This window comes from Lepus europaeus, chromosome 5 (assembly GCF_033115175.1).
Source record: "Lepus europaeus isolate LE1 chromosome 5, mLepTim1.pri, whole genome shotgun sequence".
In the NCBI taxonomy this organism is placed as follows: Eukaryota; Metazoa; Chordata; class Mammalia; order Lagomorpha; family Leporidae; genus Lepus; species Lepus europaeus.
Window position 1 is genome coordinate 40226241 of NC_084831.1, and position 13143 is coordinate 40239383.

Genomic DNA, 13143 nt, shown 5'->3' on the forward strand with positions numbered 1-13143 from the left:
TGTCCCTGGCGTGTGCTCAGCACTTTATGCAGCACCCTAAAATGTTGACATTGTTATCTTTGCTACTGAAGCTGGAAAATTAGCTCCTCTTTGCAGGTAAATCTCATGATCCGAAAAGTAGAGCAATTTGGCCAAGGTAGACGTACTGAAAAGCAGAGGAGGGAAGATTCAATCCCATAGTCTCCTGGCTCCATGGCCTACATGACTTCCACAGCAACAAGGAAGTGGCCAAGGAAAGAACTGAACAGAGACATATTCAGCAATCCCTCCCTCCCCTCGACATGTTTCTTCTCTGCCCCTCTTGACATAGGGGCGGAGGCTGTCCCTGCTGGCACCCTTCTGTGAGGGCCCAGGGGCTGCATGGACCTGGCAGCCCTCGGTACTTCCCATCTGGCTATTACGCAGCCTGGTCTCCACCTGGCAGTACTCTTAGCACCCTCTTCATCTCTTATCTGAGTTATGCCAGTAGCCCCCTTGGCTCCCCTTCCACCAGCCATGATATCAGCATTGTCTTTCTAAGGCACAAAGCCCCAGGCTCTAGCCACTGTCCATGACCTTCAGAGCCCAGTGTTTCAGCCTGGAACCAAGGCCCTCCATGGTTGGGGCCCTACGCACCTCCCAGCATCACCTCCTAATATCACCTTCACCTCCCCTCCTGGCAACCTTGAGCCTCTCTCTGCAGATAGCCTACCCTCTTCCACATCTAGGTCCTTGCCCACAATAATAACTAAGATTCAGAGTGCTTTCTACGTGTCAGATACAGTTCTACGTGCTTTATAGATATTAACTTAAGGCTCATAGGAATCCTAGGCCTCCATTGTATGCAAGTGGAAACAGAGTCGCAAGCTAAGAAATGTGCTCACTGTCACAGAGCTGGTAAGTGGTGAGTCCAAAGTCACAGCCAAGCTGGGAGAGGTCAGAGATCCCCAGACCTGGCCATGTCAACCCTCTCCTTCTTCACTGACCTGGTCATAGCCTCAGGTCTCATGACACCCTATGCCCCCACGAAGGGCTTTCCTGATCCCTCAAGGCCTTGAATTGGCAGACAGAAAGAATAGCCATGGTCTCTGACTCCTTTGGTCATCAGGGTCCAGGCTTCTTGGGTGAGCTGCACATTACCTGTGCTAGGCTCTGGGCTGGGCCCATGCACTTGGAGACAAACACCCAGTTACCACCTCAAACGGCTTTACGCTGCAGTGAGAAGATGGGTGTACCAGGACAGTGCAGCTTGATAAGACTGACAGTGGTCATCAGAGGGTACTACAGAGCAGGGCAGGGGTTCCCAATCCAGGCCGGGGGAGGCAGGGGTGGGGTGGGGAGCAGCAGAAGGTCACAGAGTAGAGCATGGGGGAAGTTCCAGATGGGAGAATCAGCTGGTACTGCTGTCACAGGTCCAAGAGAGCAGACAGCATGATCTTTAAGATGTCTGGCATTCTATTGCCCAGGTTTGGATTCCAGCTCTGGCTCCTCCAGGTCAAGGCTACGCCCCCTTTGGCAGCTTACTCAACTCTTTCAAGTTAGTTGTTTCCTTATCTGTGAAATGTGGATGGTGTTAGCATCTGCTTCTTGGGGTTGTGCGAGAACAAATAAAAGAATAAAGAGAGTCTGGCATACAGGAAGTACACGCAGGTTGTTAATGAATAAACATTGTCCAAATCTGTGTCTCCCGCACCCAGCACATGATAGAGCCCAGCAAATAGGTATAAAGAAGACTTCACCCAGCCCTGCTCCCAGTTTGCTGACAACCCAACAGATACAGCATCACCACGCTCTGAGTGTTAAGATACAAGAAAGGTGCGGTTGGGAGTGAGGGGTGGAGGATGCACTGGAAAACTCTAGGAGGGGAAGTCCTTTCAGAAAGAGAAGAGACAGGCACTTGGAGGTAACGCGAGCATTTGCAGAGTCTTCAAGCCCGGCAAGGGGAGAGTCTGTTTGTTTTTTGTTTTTCCCCATAGTTAATGATCCAGAAGGAGGACAGCAATGAGCGAAGGCCCCCAACTGGATAGGTGCAAGCTATCTCAACAAGTCACTGATTGCCGGGGCGGGAGCAGTATGAGGGGTGTGTGAGGGGAGCGGGGGCACAGTGAACATCCTGTCACTCCTGTGATAGCTGCAGCTCAGACTCCAGAGCCTCCAGAAATGATGGCAGTGTGGCAATCCCATCTCTGCTGAGGTCTGGGAGGAGCTGCAGGTGGCTATGAGTGAAAATTGTAAGCAGTGACTGGCTGGGAACCGACAACAATGCTACAGGGCAAGCCTCCTTGGTGTTTCCCCCTCTGTGTCCTCTCTGATGGCAGCTGCACCAGGTCCAGTGGATTTCGGTGTGATTGCTGGCATTCTGGGCTCACGAAGGGCTTCTGGGTAAAAGAGAGCTGCCCACTCCAGCTGGCGAAGACAGCCTTTTGCCATGACTCTTCCCACAGAGCATTCTGTTTGGGTGGCTCAGGCCCTGGACATCCATTAGCTTCTTCTTCCCATGATGCCACTAGTCTGATCAGGAGCCCCTCACCCTATCCCTTGGCAGGGGCGCCGAGAACTGAGCTCACTGGGATTGAGTTGTGGCCCCAGGGTTTTTCTCTGCTTCATTCCTCTCCCTCTGTCTATGGGTTCCTGGAATCGGGCCACAGCCTTCTAATGCATCTTTGATTCTTACCATTTATTTTATTCAATGATTTTCAAATGAGTGCCTATGCTCTGTCATGTTCTGGAAATACAACAATGAGTGAAACTGAAACCAAGAAGTTAAAGTGGTTAGTGAATGTCATAATGATACAGTTTGCGACATATTCAGATAATTTAGATAGGGGCAGAAAGGACAAGTAGACAATCCCAGCTGTGCTTTGTTTGGGGTGGGGAGGTCTGGGTGCAGAGGGAGAAGACAGGTGTCTGGGTCCCTCTCTCTTCATCATGTCCTGGACACAAGGTCACGGGCACAGAAAAGTATTGAAATAGGAATGTTTTACTCTACTGATTCTTGAGACTTTTAAATTTACTTGAGAAAATGTACTCTTTCTTCCACAGTCTCATCCAGTCGACCACCATTCCTGGGAAGCAGGCGGAGCCAGGATGACCATGCCATTCACATACGGGAAGATGTGTCCTGAAGTGCCGGGGCCCACCTCTGAAGTGACGTGGCATTTGGTGGGCAGAGCTGCCTTCAAAGCTCAGGCACTCCACCTTGCCTTCTGCCCATCTACCCACAGCTTCTGCTGGTCATGGCCCATTCATTTGAAATCACCAAAATGCAAGTGTGTACCACTTGTCATGGCAACAATATTAGAAAGTGGCATTGTTTAGAGCAGTGATTCCCCAGTTGTAGTCCCTGGCCCAGCAGTGTGAACATCACCTGGGAATTTGTTTAAAATGTGCATTTGTGAGCCTTATGCTGCGTTGGCTGAGTCTGAGGTTCTGGGTGGGATCTGATGATTTGTGTCTTAGCAAGCTCTCCAGGTGGTTCTGCTGCAGGCTGAAGTTTGAGAACTTCTGGGGTGCTGGAAAGAGCACGGCACTCAGAGCCACCCTGGAGGTCTGATGCCCTGGAGCGACCCGAGCAGCAGTGCCTGGCAGGGTGGTGTGCACAGCAAGGACCCGGCACACTTGGGATGCTGCATGGAGGGCTGCACAAAAGACAAATGACCTCACAGCCACCCCCACCCTTCAGGACGAGTTCATATGTCGCCTCTCAGAGCTCTCCCCTGACCACGGCTAGGTGGAGGAGTCCTAACTGCTGAAATCATCCAGCTCAGAGGAAGCTAATGAGCGACAGAAAGAGGGGTCTCTCCCATTCAAGGACCACAGGCTTTTGTCTTTACTTACATAGCATCATTACCAGTAACTTGGACAAAATACGAATGATCCTATCTACAAGCTATAAAACTTGGAGAAAGGCTATGGCATAGAATAAGATTCCAAAGGCACCCCTCAAATGCCCCGATGCGTGGTGAGGAGGAAGCTGAGAGGGCACAGCTGGAACTGGATTGCAGACCTTGTGGGGAACAGGCTCACACAAGTCACAGTGCTGGAGACACGGCTTAACCGTCTGGAAAGCAACACATGGGAGGGACTGGAAAAACGGTCCCGCCCTTTAACCTGCAGAGCCCCTCCTGAGATTTTATTCTACAGAGAAAAAAAAAATCACCGTGAGGAAAACACTCGTAAATGATCACGTCAGGCAGCATTATGGCTAAAGGCAAGAAACGAGAGACACACACAGCTTAGAGATAAGAGGTGAATCGCGGCCCGGCGCTGGGAAGGGTTTTACACTGACCATTAATAAGATCAGGCAGCAGAGGAGGAGATGCGTGCTGTGTGCTGTCGGCTGACACGGGCAGGATGCTGACCGGGACTGCAGCGAGCACAAGGAGCTGCCTGCAGACACGCAGGAGGGACACAGGGGAGTGAACGAGGAGCCAGGCTTGGCTCTCAGGCTTGGGGCTGGATTTTCTCCTTAGATTTTGGATTTCTTTAAATTTTCTCTTGTAACATAAACTAAAATGGAAAAGAAGATCTCAACCAGCTGGAATGTTGGTCTGCAACCAATAAGATGAAATGGAACAGGGATGGACGTGAAGTCCTGCATTTCATTTAAGAAATGTAATTGAAACATTCACACAATTGGGGGGAAAGGGTGAGATTAAACAACTGTGCAGATGAGAAAGGGGAGGAAAAAAAAGGGAAGCAAAAGACCCCACATTTATGGAGGCCAGGCCTGCAGGTATGGCTCAGTGGCAGGCCACTGTGATTACCTTAACAACTGCATAGCAGACAAGTGACAGGGGCGGGGAGACCGTGGGGAACTTGCCCAATTTCCTCTAATCTAACAAAGAGTGAAGTCAGGATTTGAATTCGGTATGAGTTCCTCTTGCTCCCAGATTCTTGCTGTTTTTTCTGACAACACAGTCAACGACAGGCATAAGTATCCTGTTAGCCAAAAAGAGGGAGCAGGGGGGTATCTGGTGACACTCCCCCACCACGCATTTTCAATCTCACCTTACTGAATTTTATTGGTTCTGTCTGAGACAATTCTATTGCTAAAGATGCTAATTCAAAGAGGGAGAGTAGGGACAGGTGTTCGTGGTGCGGTAGATTAAACTGCCGCCTGTGAGGCTGGCATGTGCGATCAGAGCGACAGTTCCAGTCCCCGCTGCTCTGCTTCCAATCTAGCTCCCTGCGAATGCATCTGCGAAAAGTAGCAGAAAAGGACCCAAGTATTTGGGTCCCTTCCAACCATGTGGGAGACCTGGATGGAATTCCAGGTTCCTGACTTTGGCCTGGCGTAGCTCCAGCCATTGTGGCCATTTGGGGAGTTAACCAGTGGATGGAGGATCTCTCTCTCTCTTCTTCTCTCATTTCTGCTTTTCAAAAAAATAAAATAAATCTTTTAAAAATGGAGAGAATAAGAGGTGACACCCTGTGGGTCAGGCTCTTCCTAAAGTAGTGGTCACTGGGCCCTGTCTTTACAGACTGGCCATAGAAAGGCAGGCAGGGTACTCAGTGTTCTGAGCAAGAGATCCTGGATGCCAGGGCCCTTCATCACATTGTCCTAGGAGGCTCTACAATCCCTATTTAAAAAAATATTTATATTTATTTATTTGGAAGTCAGAGTTACACACAGAGAGGGAGAGATACAGAGAGGCAGAGAGAGAGAGAGAGAGAGAGAGAGAGAGAGAGAATTTTCCATTTGCTGGTTCACTCCCCAAATGGCTGTAATGGCCACCACCGGGCTGGGCTGAAGTCAGGAGCCAGGAGCTTCATCTGGGTCTCTCACAAGAGTGCAGGGGCCCAGGGACTTGGGCTATCTTCCAGTGTTTTCCCAGGCACATTAACAGGGAGCTGCTTTGGAAGTGGAGCAGCCAGGACCTGAACAGGAGCCCATATGGGATACCTGTGTCACAGGCAGCAGCTTTACTTAATAAACCTGTTCAAAGTCACATACTAGTAAGTAGCAGAACCAGGATCTGAACACAGAGCTACCTAGACCCAGGTTCCCTGCTGTTTGCCATGGGGCCTCCCCCACAAGAAGTGGTGGAACAGAATTTGAGCTCTTTATCAGCTGAAGAGCAATGCTCGCCACCCTCAACTCCACGAGCAAGTGGTAATGAAAAGTATCCTTTGTGACCCTGGAGGTAGGGAACAGGAACAACTCTAGGAATTCCAGAGAGGCTGAATTTTAGCTCAGCCAAACACTGCAGTGAGGACAAGAAGTGGCTGGGCTCTTGGGCTGAAAGGTGCACACATGGTCTGGAAAGGCGTCTGTAATGGTGGGGAGGGGATCTAAGAGCAGAACCTTTAAGTTCACTGTTGAGTCTCAGGTTCCACGAGCATACGAAACTGCCCGACAGAACCCCATCAATACCAAAGAAGTAACGAGAAGATCTGTTGGTATCTCTGTTTACAGACACAAGAGCAAAACTTAACATGCCCAAGGTCAACACACTGACCCAGGAGAAAACAAAACACAGAAATGCCTTTAGGTTTTGTAGAAATTTCTCCTTTCCGTAGAAGAAACCAAACTCTAGAAGGCTGTGCAGTCCATAATAATTAGAGAGAATATAAGTTTTCACTTATTAAGTTGGCAGAATCAAGCAACAAAGTAGTCACACCCAGTACATTTATAGGCAGTGGTAAAAATGTCATTCCTTCTGCATGAGGTGAACGCACCCTAAGAAAACAATGGCAAATATAAAGGGAAAAAGCTGGGTGACACAAAAGCCCTCATCTGAGTTTCATTTACCAACAATGTGGTCATCTGAGGCGGTACGTGGGCCAACTGTGTGGAGGTGAGTCGGGGAGCATGCACAGGGAAGCCCCAAGTCTGAGACCCAGGGGACAAGCACCAAGATGCTGGAGCCAAGTCAAAGTCAGCAGTGGAGGTAGGACAGGGACACACTCAGGGGAGGGACCAACAGGTCTCGCTGGCAAAGGACAGGAGAGGAGAGAGCTGGCAGTGCTAACTCAGGGCCATTTATCCACTTGTGCTGGACACTGTAATTACCCCCTCCGTTCTCCTAACCACCCGTGAAGCAGACATTATTACCTCCGTTTTCTGGGTGAAGAAGCTAGTGTTAAGATTGACGATGTAACTTGCCTCATGTGAGTTAGTAAGTGCTAGAGCCGGGAGCTGAGGTTGGCTCCATCCACCTCAGAACTCCGGCTCCCTCTACTGCCGTATGTATGGTGTACAGCGAGGCCCAGAGTATACTGGTGGGCCCACGGCTTAGCCCCCAGTGAGGGTCTAGGCAGTGTACCAGATGGCTTATGCTCCTGTAGCTTTATGTCTGTCCACTTTGTGGCTGTTGGAGTTGAAGTTTATGGATTTAATGGAGCAACAAGGAAACACATTAAATACACAGGCGAGGATACAAATCTGATGGCATGCTAGGATCACGGGGATGTAAAATACATATTGACATTTTAGAAAAAAAAAAAAACAAACTAGATGAGATCCATCACGACACTTTCAGCACTGCCGTTAGGAGGGTTTCCCCCATTACTCCAAAAAATTCTATAAAGTATTTTTTAATTTATAATCATTTTTAAAAAGTCATATTTAAGAAATACAGACAAGAGGGGGCTGGCGCTGTGGCTCACTTGGCTAATCCTCTGCTTGCGGCACCGGTACCCCATATGGGCTCCAGGTTCTAGTCCCGGTTGCTCCTCTTCCAGTCCAGCTCTCTGCTGTGGCCCAGGAGGGCAGTGGAGGATGGCCCAAGTGCTTGAGCCCTGCACCCGCATGGGATACCAGGAAGAAGCTCCTGGCTCCTGGCCACCTGGGGAGTGAACCAACGGAAGGAAGACCTTTCTCTCTTTCTCTCTCACTGTGTAACTCTGTCAAATAAAAAAAATAAAATAAAAAAGAAAGAAAGAAAGAAATACAGACAAGAAACTCAGGCCCCTTCTTTCTGTCTCCTGTGGTGACAGAGGACTTCTAAAGATGACACCCAAACCTCATCGATCCAGGTTCTGCCAGTTCAGTATGGACCATCCTGTCTGACAAGACTCACTGACCTGCTATAGGAATCAAAAATATCTACGTGCAACAGTGAGAGAAAAATCATCATGCCTATATAGAAAGACACCTCCTGCGTTGTGCCCCACTAAACAGCTTTCCGTGTGGCAACTCTAACCACAGTTTTAGAGTTTACTATCAATTATTTAGAAGAAATTTATTCTCAATTTCAAATATCCCCAGGCATTGTAGGAGGATTGTTAGTTTTATTTATTTATTTTTTAACTTAGGAAACACTCTTATTCCTTCATTAAAGTAGATATAATGAGTTCTACTAAACTGGTAGTTTTCTTTCTTTCTTTCTTTTTTTTTTATTTTGACAGGCAGAGTTAGTGAGAGAGAGAGACAGAGAGAAAGGTCTTCCTTCCATTGGTTCACCCCCCAAATGGCTGCTACGGCCAGCGCTGTGCCGATCCAAAGCCAGGAGCCAGGTGCTTCTTCCTGGTATCCCATGCGGGTGCAGGGGCCCAAGCACTTGGGCCATCCTCCACTGCCTTCCCGGGCCACAGCAGAGAGCTGGACTGGAAGAAGAGCAACTGGGACTAGAACCGGTGCCCATATGGGATGCTGGCACTTCAGGCGGAGGATTAACCAAGTGAGCCACAGCGCCGGCCCTAAACTGGTATTTTGCACCTCAGCAAATTTTTAAGTTTGGGCAAGTTTGGCAAGTGCTCTGCTACACAGGATATGGCTTTGTTTCTTGGATGTAATAAAAATAAAACTATGAATGCCTATAAACAGCACTACTCTTTCTAATCTCTCCAAATGGCTTGAATTAATGAGACCAATTTTCACTGGCTAATTACTCAGGTCCAGTTTCCCCTGAACACCCTCTGAAATTACACAGCTAGATTCTCAGCCCTGACCGTAATTTTCCACGCATCTTTCAGGGAGTGCTAAAAAGATCGGTTTTGAACAGACCTGGATTCTGATCCAGCTCCACCACTGTGAGCTCCAGAACCTTGGACAAGAAATTAGCCTTTTCTGGGCCCTTATGTTCATTTGCGTGGGTATGAAGAACGACGGCCTTGTCTTCCTGTCCTAACAGGGGCTCCCCCGACCTCAGTGTAGCTGCTGTGTGAAACCTCCGGATTCCTCAGCAGTTCTTCCCTGGCATATTCATTTCTGACTTCATTTTGCCTTTACACACTAAGGACAATACCTAACACCTGCACAGGTCTTCACCACTTACAAAGCCCTTTTTCCAGCTCTCACCTGTGTTACTCGCCACAACAGCCTGTTACGGATAATTATGTCGACGTGAGAAGCAATAGGCCCAGAGGAGTCAGGTGACCTTCCTGGGCTGGTAAAGCCAGGGCTTGAACCCAGGTCCTACGCTCTTCCACAGCCCTCTGCCTTCCCTCACAGAGGCACCAGGCATTACGCAACACTTTCATATATGTCATGACATCTTTATTGCAGACGTTTCACTGTTTCCCCCGCTAACCTACAAGCTCCTATAAAGCAGGTACCATTTCCTTTGATGGCAAATGCACACAGGCTCTGGGTGTCCACACCTTCACCATGCTTAGGGATGAGATCAGGCATGATGCATAGTTTCCTTTGGTTTCTTATATGAGTACTCCACACTATTCAAGCCCAAGTTGCCCCATGCTATTAAAACACATCTTAAACAAGAATTTACTGACACCTACCAAGTGTCAAGAACTTTACATACCTCACGAAATCAATGAATCTACATTAAGCACTTAGAAAAGTCCTGGCGTGTCTATTATTATTCTTTCATTATTTATACAGCCTGTAGGATAGGCATCATTTTCCTTGTTCTACTGATAAGGACTCTGAGAAATGAAGTGACTGGTCCAAGATCACACTGCTAGTTTGGGGAGGGCTAGGGAAATTCCATAATAGAAAATTCACATGTGAAACCTCATTAGGAGCATATATTTCACATTACAAAGGACTATTTTATGTACTAAAATAAAAGTTCTCAAAGTGGTAATCACCTCCCCTACTTATTCCAATAACCTTGAGTTTTTCACTGTAGACCACCAGTAAATGGATAAACTATCAGCAAAACCAGAGACCAAATGAGTAAAAATTGCCAGCATTCACTGAATCTTATATATATATATATATATGTATGTGTATATATATATGTGTGTGCATATATATATATATATAATATGGTCCCTATAACAACTCTGCAAGGTAGATATTATCTCCTTTTTATGGAATAGAAAATGGAAACTCAGAGAGATTAGGTTAAGACCAAAGCAAGAAGGTTAGTCAGGCCTGAAACCTAGAGGTGTCTCCCCAATGCCCTATATGCCATGCTCACTTCACAGGTATCACAGAAGGAAAATGCACATCAACACAAGCTCCAACGTGGTTAGCCAGAATGTGTGCCGGGTACATTAGGGACTCATTAAGAAAGAACCATATAAAAATTACGGAACTTGAAAGATCACTCAGGATATCAGGTGGGCTGAATGGATACCAGGTGACATTGATATAACCCTACCTCTCCCCCCATCTAAGATTTTTGTCCCCCTACACCTCCTTACAGAGATAGAACCAAACGGTTAGGGAAGCTGAATTTCAGATCACCTTAAGTGAGAAAGGTGATTGTCAGACCTGCTTTGGAGACAGCCCTTCAGATCCACAGACAGCACCCCTGACCCTCAGGAGCTCTCTCTCCTTCAGACTGAAGACTCCTCCCCGAAAAGAGAAGGCATTTCAGGCCGCACACACCTCTGCTGTGTGTCTGTGTTATAAAGAAATGAGGATAACGATGGTCTACATCAAAGAATTAATGAAGCTTTATTATAGAACAAAATAGAGGAACGGGATCGAAGTCCTTGGATGGTAAAAATATCAGTTCCAACCCTGCTCAAGTGACAGGCAGTTCAGAGACACTTTATCCTGCTGCAGAAAGCGTGCCTTCCCCATCCCCATAATGCCACTGGCACCAGGCTGCTGCCTCAGTCTCAGCAAATCCTCTGCCTTCTTTGGAGTAGGAAGTCCAAGTTCAGAACAAGTTGCTGAGCCCAGAATCCTACTGGCTTCCTGTCCACACACCGTCGTGCATGGTGGGGTCTGGTCTGAACAGGGCCATGGACGCAAATCACACGCCACACAATGAAAACACGAAGGCTTTATGAAAAATCCAAAGTTTATTGCAAATTGAATTTTGCTTCCCTTCGTTCTTCATTCTTACAGGATTTATTGATATCCATGATTTTTTCACAGATGTACTTGTTGACTTTGGAGAGTCTCTGTGCAATTTCAGTTTCATCCACAGTTTCTTGTGCTATTCTGTCATACAAACACTCTGGACAGGGAGAACAAACAACAAGACCAAGGATTAATGATGAATCTGAGGATAGAGCTGTAGGGGGAGGGTGGGCCTCCTGATCTACCCAGTCACATATCTGGCACAACCGTATCTTTAAATCTGCACCATGGAATGTAGTTAGAAAAGCATAGGCACACACTGTGAGTCCACAGTTTAGAAATAATGACAAAACACCCGTGCAACCACCTTGTGGATAACGGGACTCTACTGGGCCCATGGAAGACCCTGGATGCCCTCCCTCCCCCACCGGTGGTAACCACTATCCTGGAGTTTTGCTCTTCGTTTCTTCTCGAGTTAACATCTAGGTATATATATATATGTATAACTGACGCCTGGTGTTTCCTTACTGTGTTCAGCCTTTTGATAAATGTGCCAATATCTCTCTGTCTCTGTATCCTTTTGACTTGCTTTCTCTCACTCGCTGTTCCAGCCTGGAGATTTACCCACGAAGAGGAGAGCTGGAGGTCATTCATCTTCACTGAGGAGTAGTGTTCTAGGATGTGACTGTACCACGCGCTTTAAATACATTTTACTATCAGTGGACACCTGGCTTTGCAGTTACCAACACCCTGGCTCACATCTGTGGGGCACCAAGCCGGAACTTCTCCACTCTCAGGCTAGGTATGGAACCGCTGAATGTCACGGTGTGCGCAGGCAGCTTTACTAGGCGATGCCCGGTAAACTGTCCTCCCACAGTGCTTGTGCTGAGTGGCACTCTTAGCATCAGTGTATGCAAGTACTGGATGCTCGCTTCTTCGGCAGCACTTGACACTGTCACATTACTAAGGTTTTGACAACCTGGTGGGTGTGAAGTGGTGTCTCATTGTGGTGACTGCGAATGAGGCTGAGGACAGCCACTCTCTTACCGAGTCTATCATTGCAGAGACAAAGCCAACAGCCAGCCCCACATGAGGCCTGGCAGGAGTCTGATGTCAGGGACTGGTTTCAGAGCCTGGCCTGGGGACATGGTATTAATCAGTGTCCTAGGTTCCTTAGCTCAGAAACAAGGATAATAAGCCATGGATTATCTTTCTAGGGCTGATATGAGGCATGTGGGATAAACATTTTATGAGTCTTCAAGCTGTAAGGAGTATGACAACTCTGTGGGGTGTTATAACTATTTTATGTCTATACAACTACTAACTCTGAGGGCCTCACCCAGTGCTTGGCAAAAGGAAAAGATTAAATCAATATATATTGAGTGAGTGAATGAAATCAATGAATGTTTTTCCAGGGAAACCTGAGAGGCACAAAACTGTGGACATAAGAGGATTAGGGTGTGGGTGGGGTAGGCAATCATGGGCCTAAATGAAGGCTTCTTTGAGCCTGGGCCTCCTCATCTATAAAATAGGGATTTCTATGGAGAATAAGCAAAGTTTTGGCTTTACCAAGCCAGCCCAGAGCAGGTGATGTTCTCAGAGAAGCAGAATGTCAACCCTGGCAGGGATGGTAAAGACTAACTCGTGCTAACCCCTCCACTTCTAGGTGAGAAAACGCAGGCCTGGAGAACGAGCACGTTTGGGGCAGAATCCCCAGGTGCCTCCCACACTCTGGCCTGCGCCTGGGCAGGGAGCCAGCTGCGCTGCAGAGGCACGGGCTGCAGGTGCACATGCTGGAAGCGTTCTTTCCCTGGGGCACCCTTTCTTCCCCGCCAAGAAGGGTTTTCCACAGTGGTGCCTTAAAGGTTTTTACTTGACCTCCACTGCTGCCTGGCCACTCCCCAGCCTGACCAATCCTTACTGCATTTGTCTCCGCCTTTCCAGAGGACTGAGAGAGACAAGAAGGTGGGCAGTTCTGCCTCCCCAGCTCACGTCCG

The 13143-nt window shown here is 47.9% G+C and overlaps 2 protein-coding genes across 2 annotated transcripts in view; both read right to left on the reverse strand.

Moving 5' to 3' along the window:
- AGBL4 (AGBL carboxypeptidase 4) overlaps positions 1 to 13143 on the reverse strand; it is a 1345014-nt gene that overhangs the window by 205875 nt on the left and 1125996 nt on the right. The window lies entirely within an intron of this gene.
- BEND5 (BEN domain containing 5) overlaps positions 11146 to 13143 on the reverse strand; it is a 44681-nt gene continuing 42683 nt past the window's right edge. The window contains exon 6 of the mRNA XM_062193331.1: positions 11146 to 11303. Within this exon, the coding sequence (XP_062049315.1) occupies positions 11146 to 11303 (158 nt within the window). The remainder of the gene's footprint in view (positions 11304 to 13143) is intronic.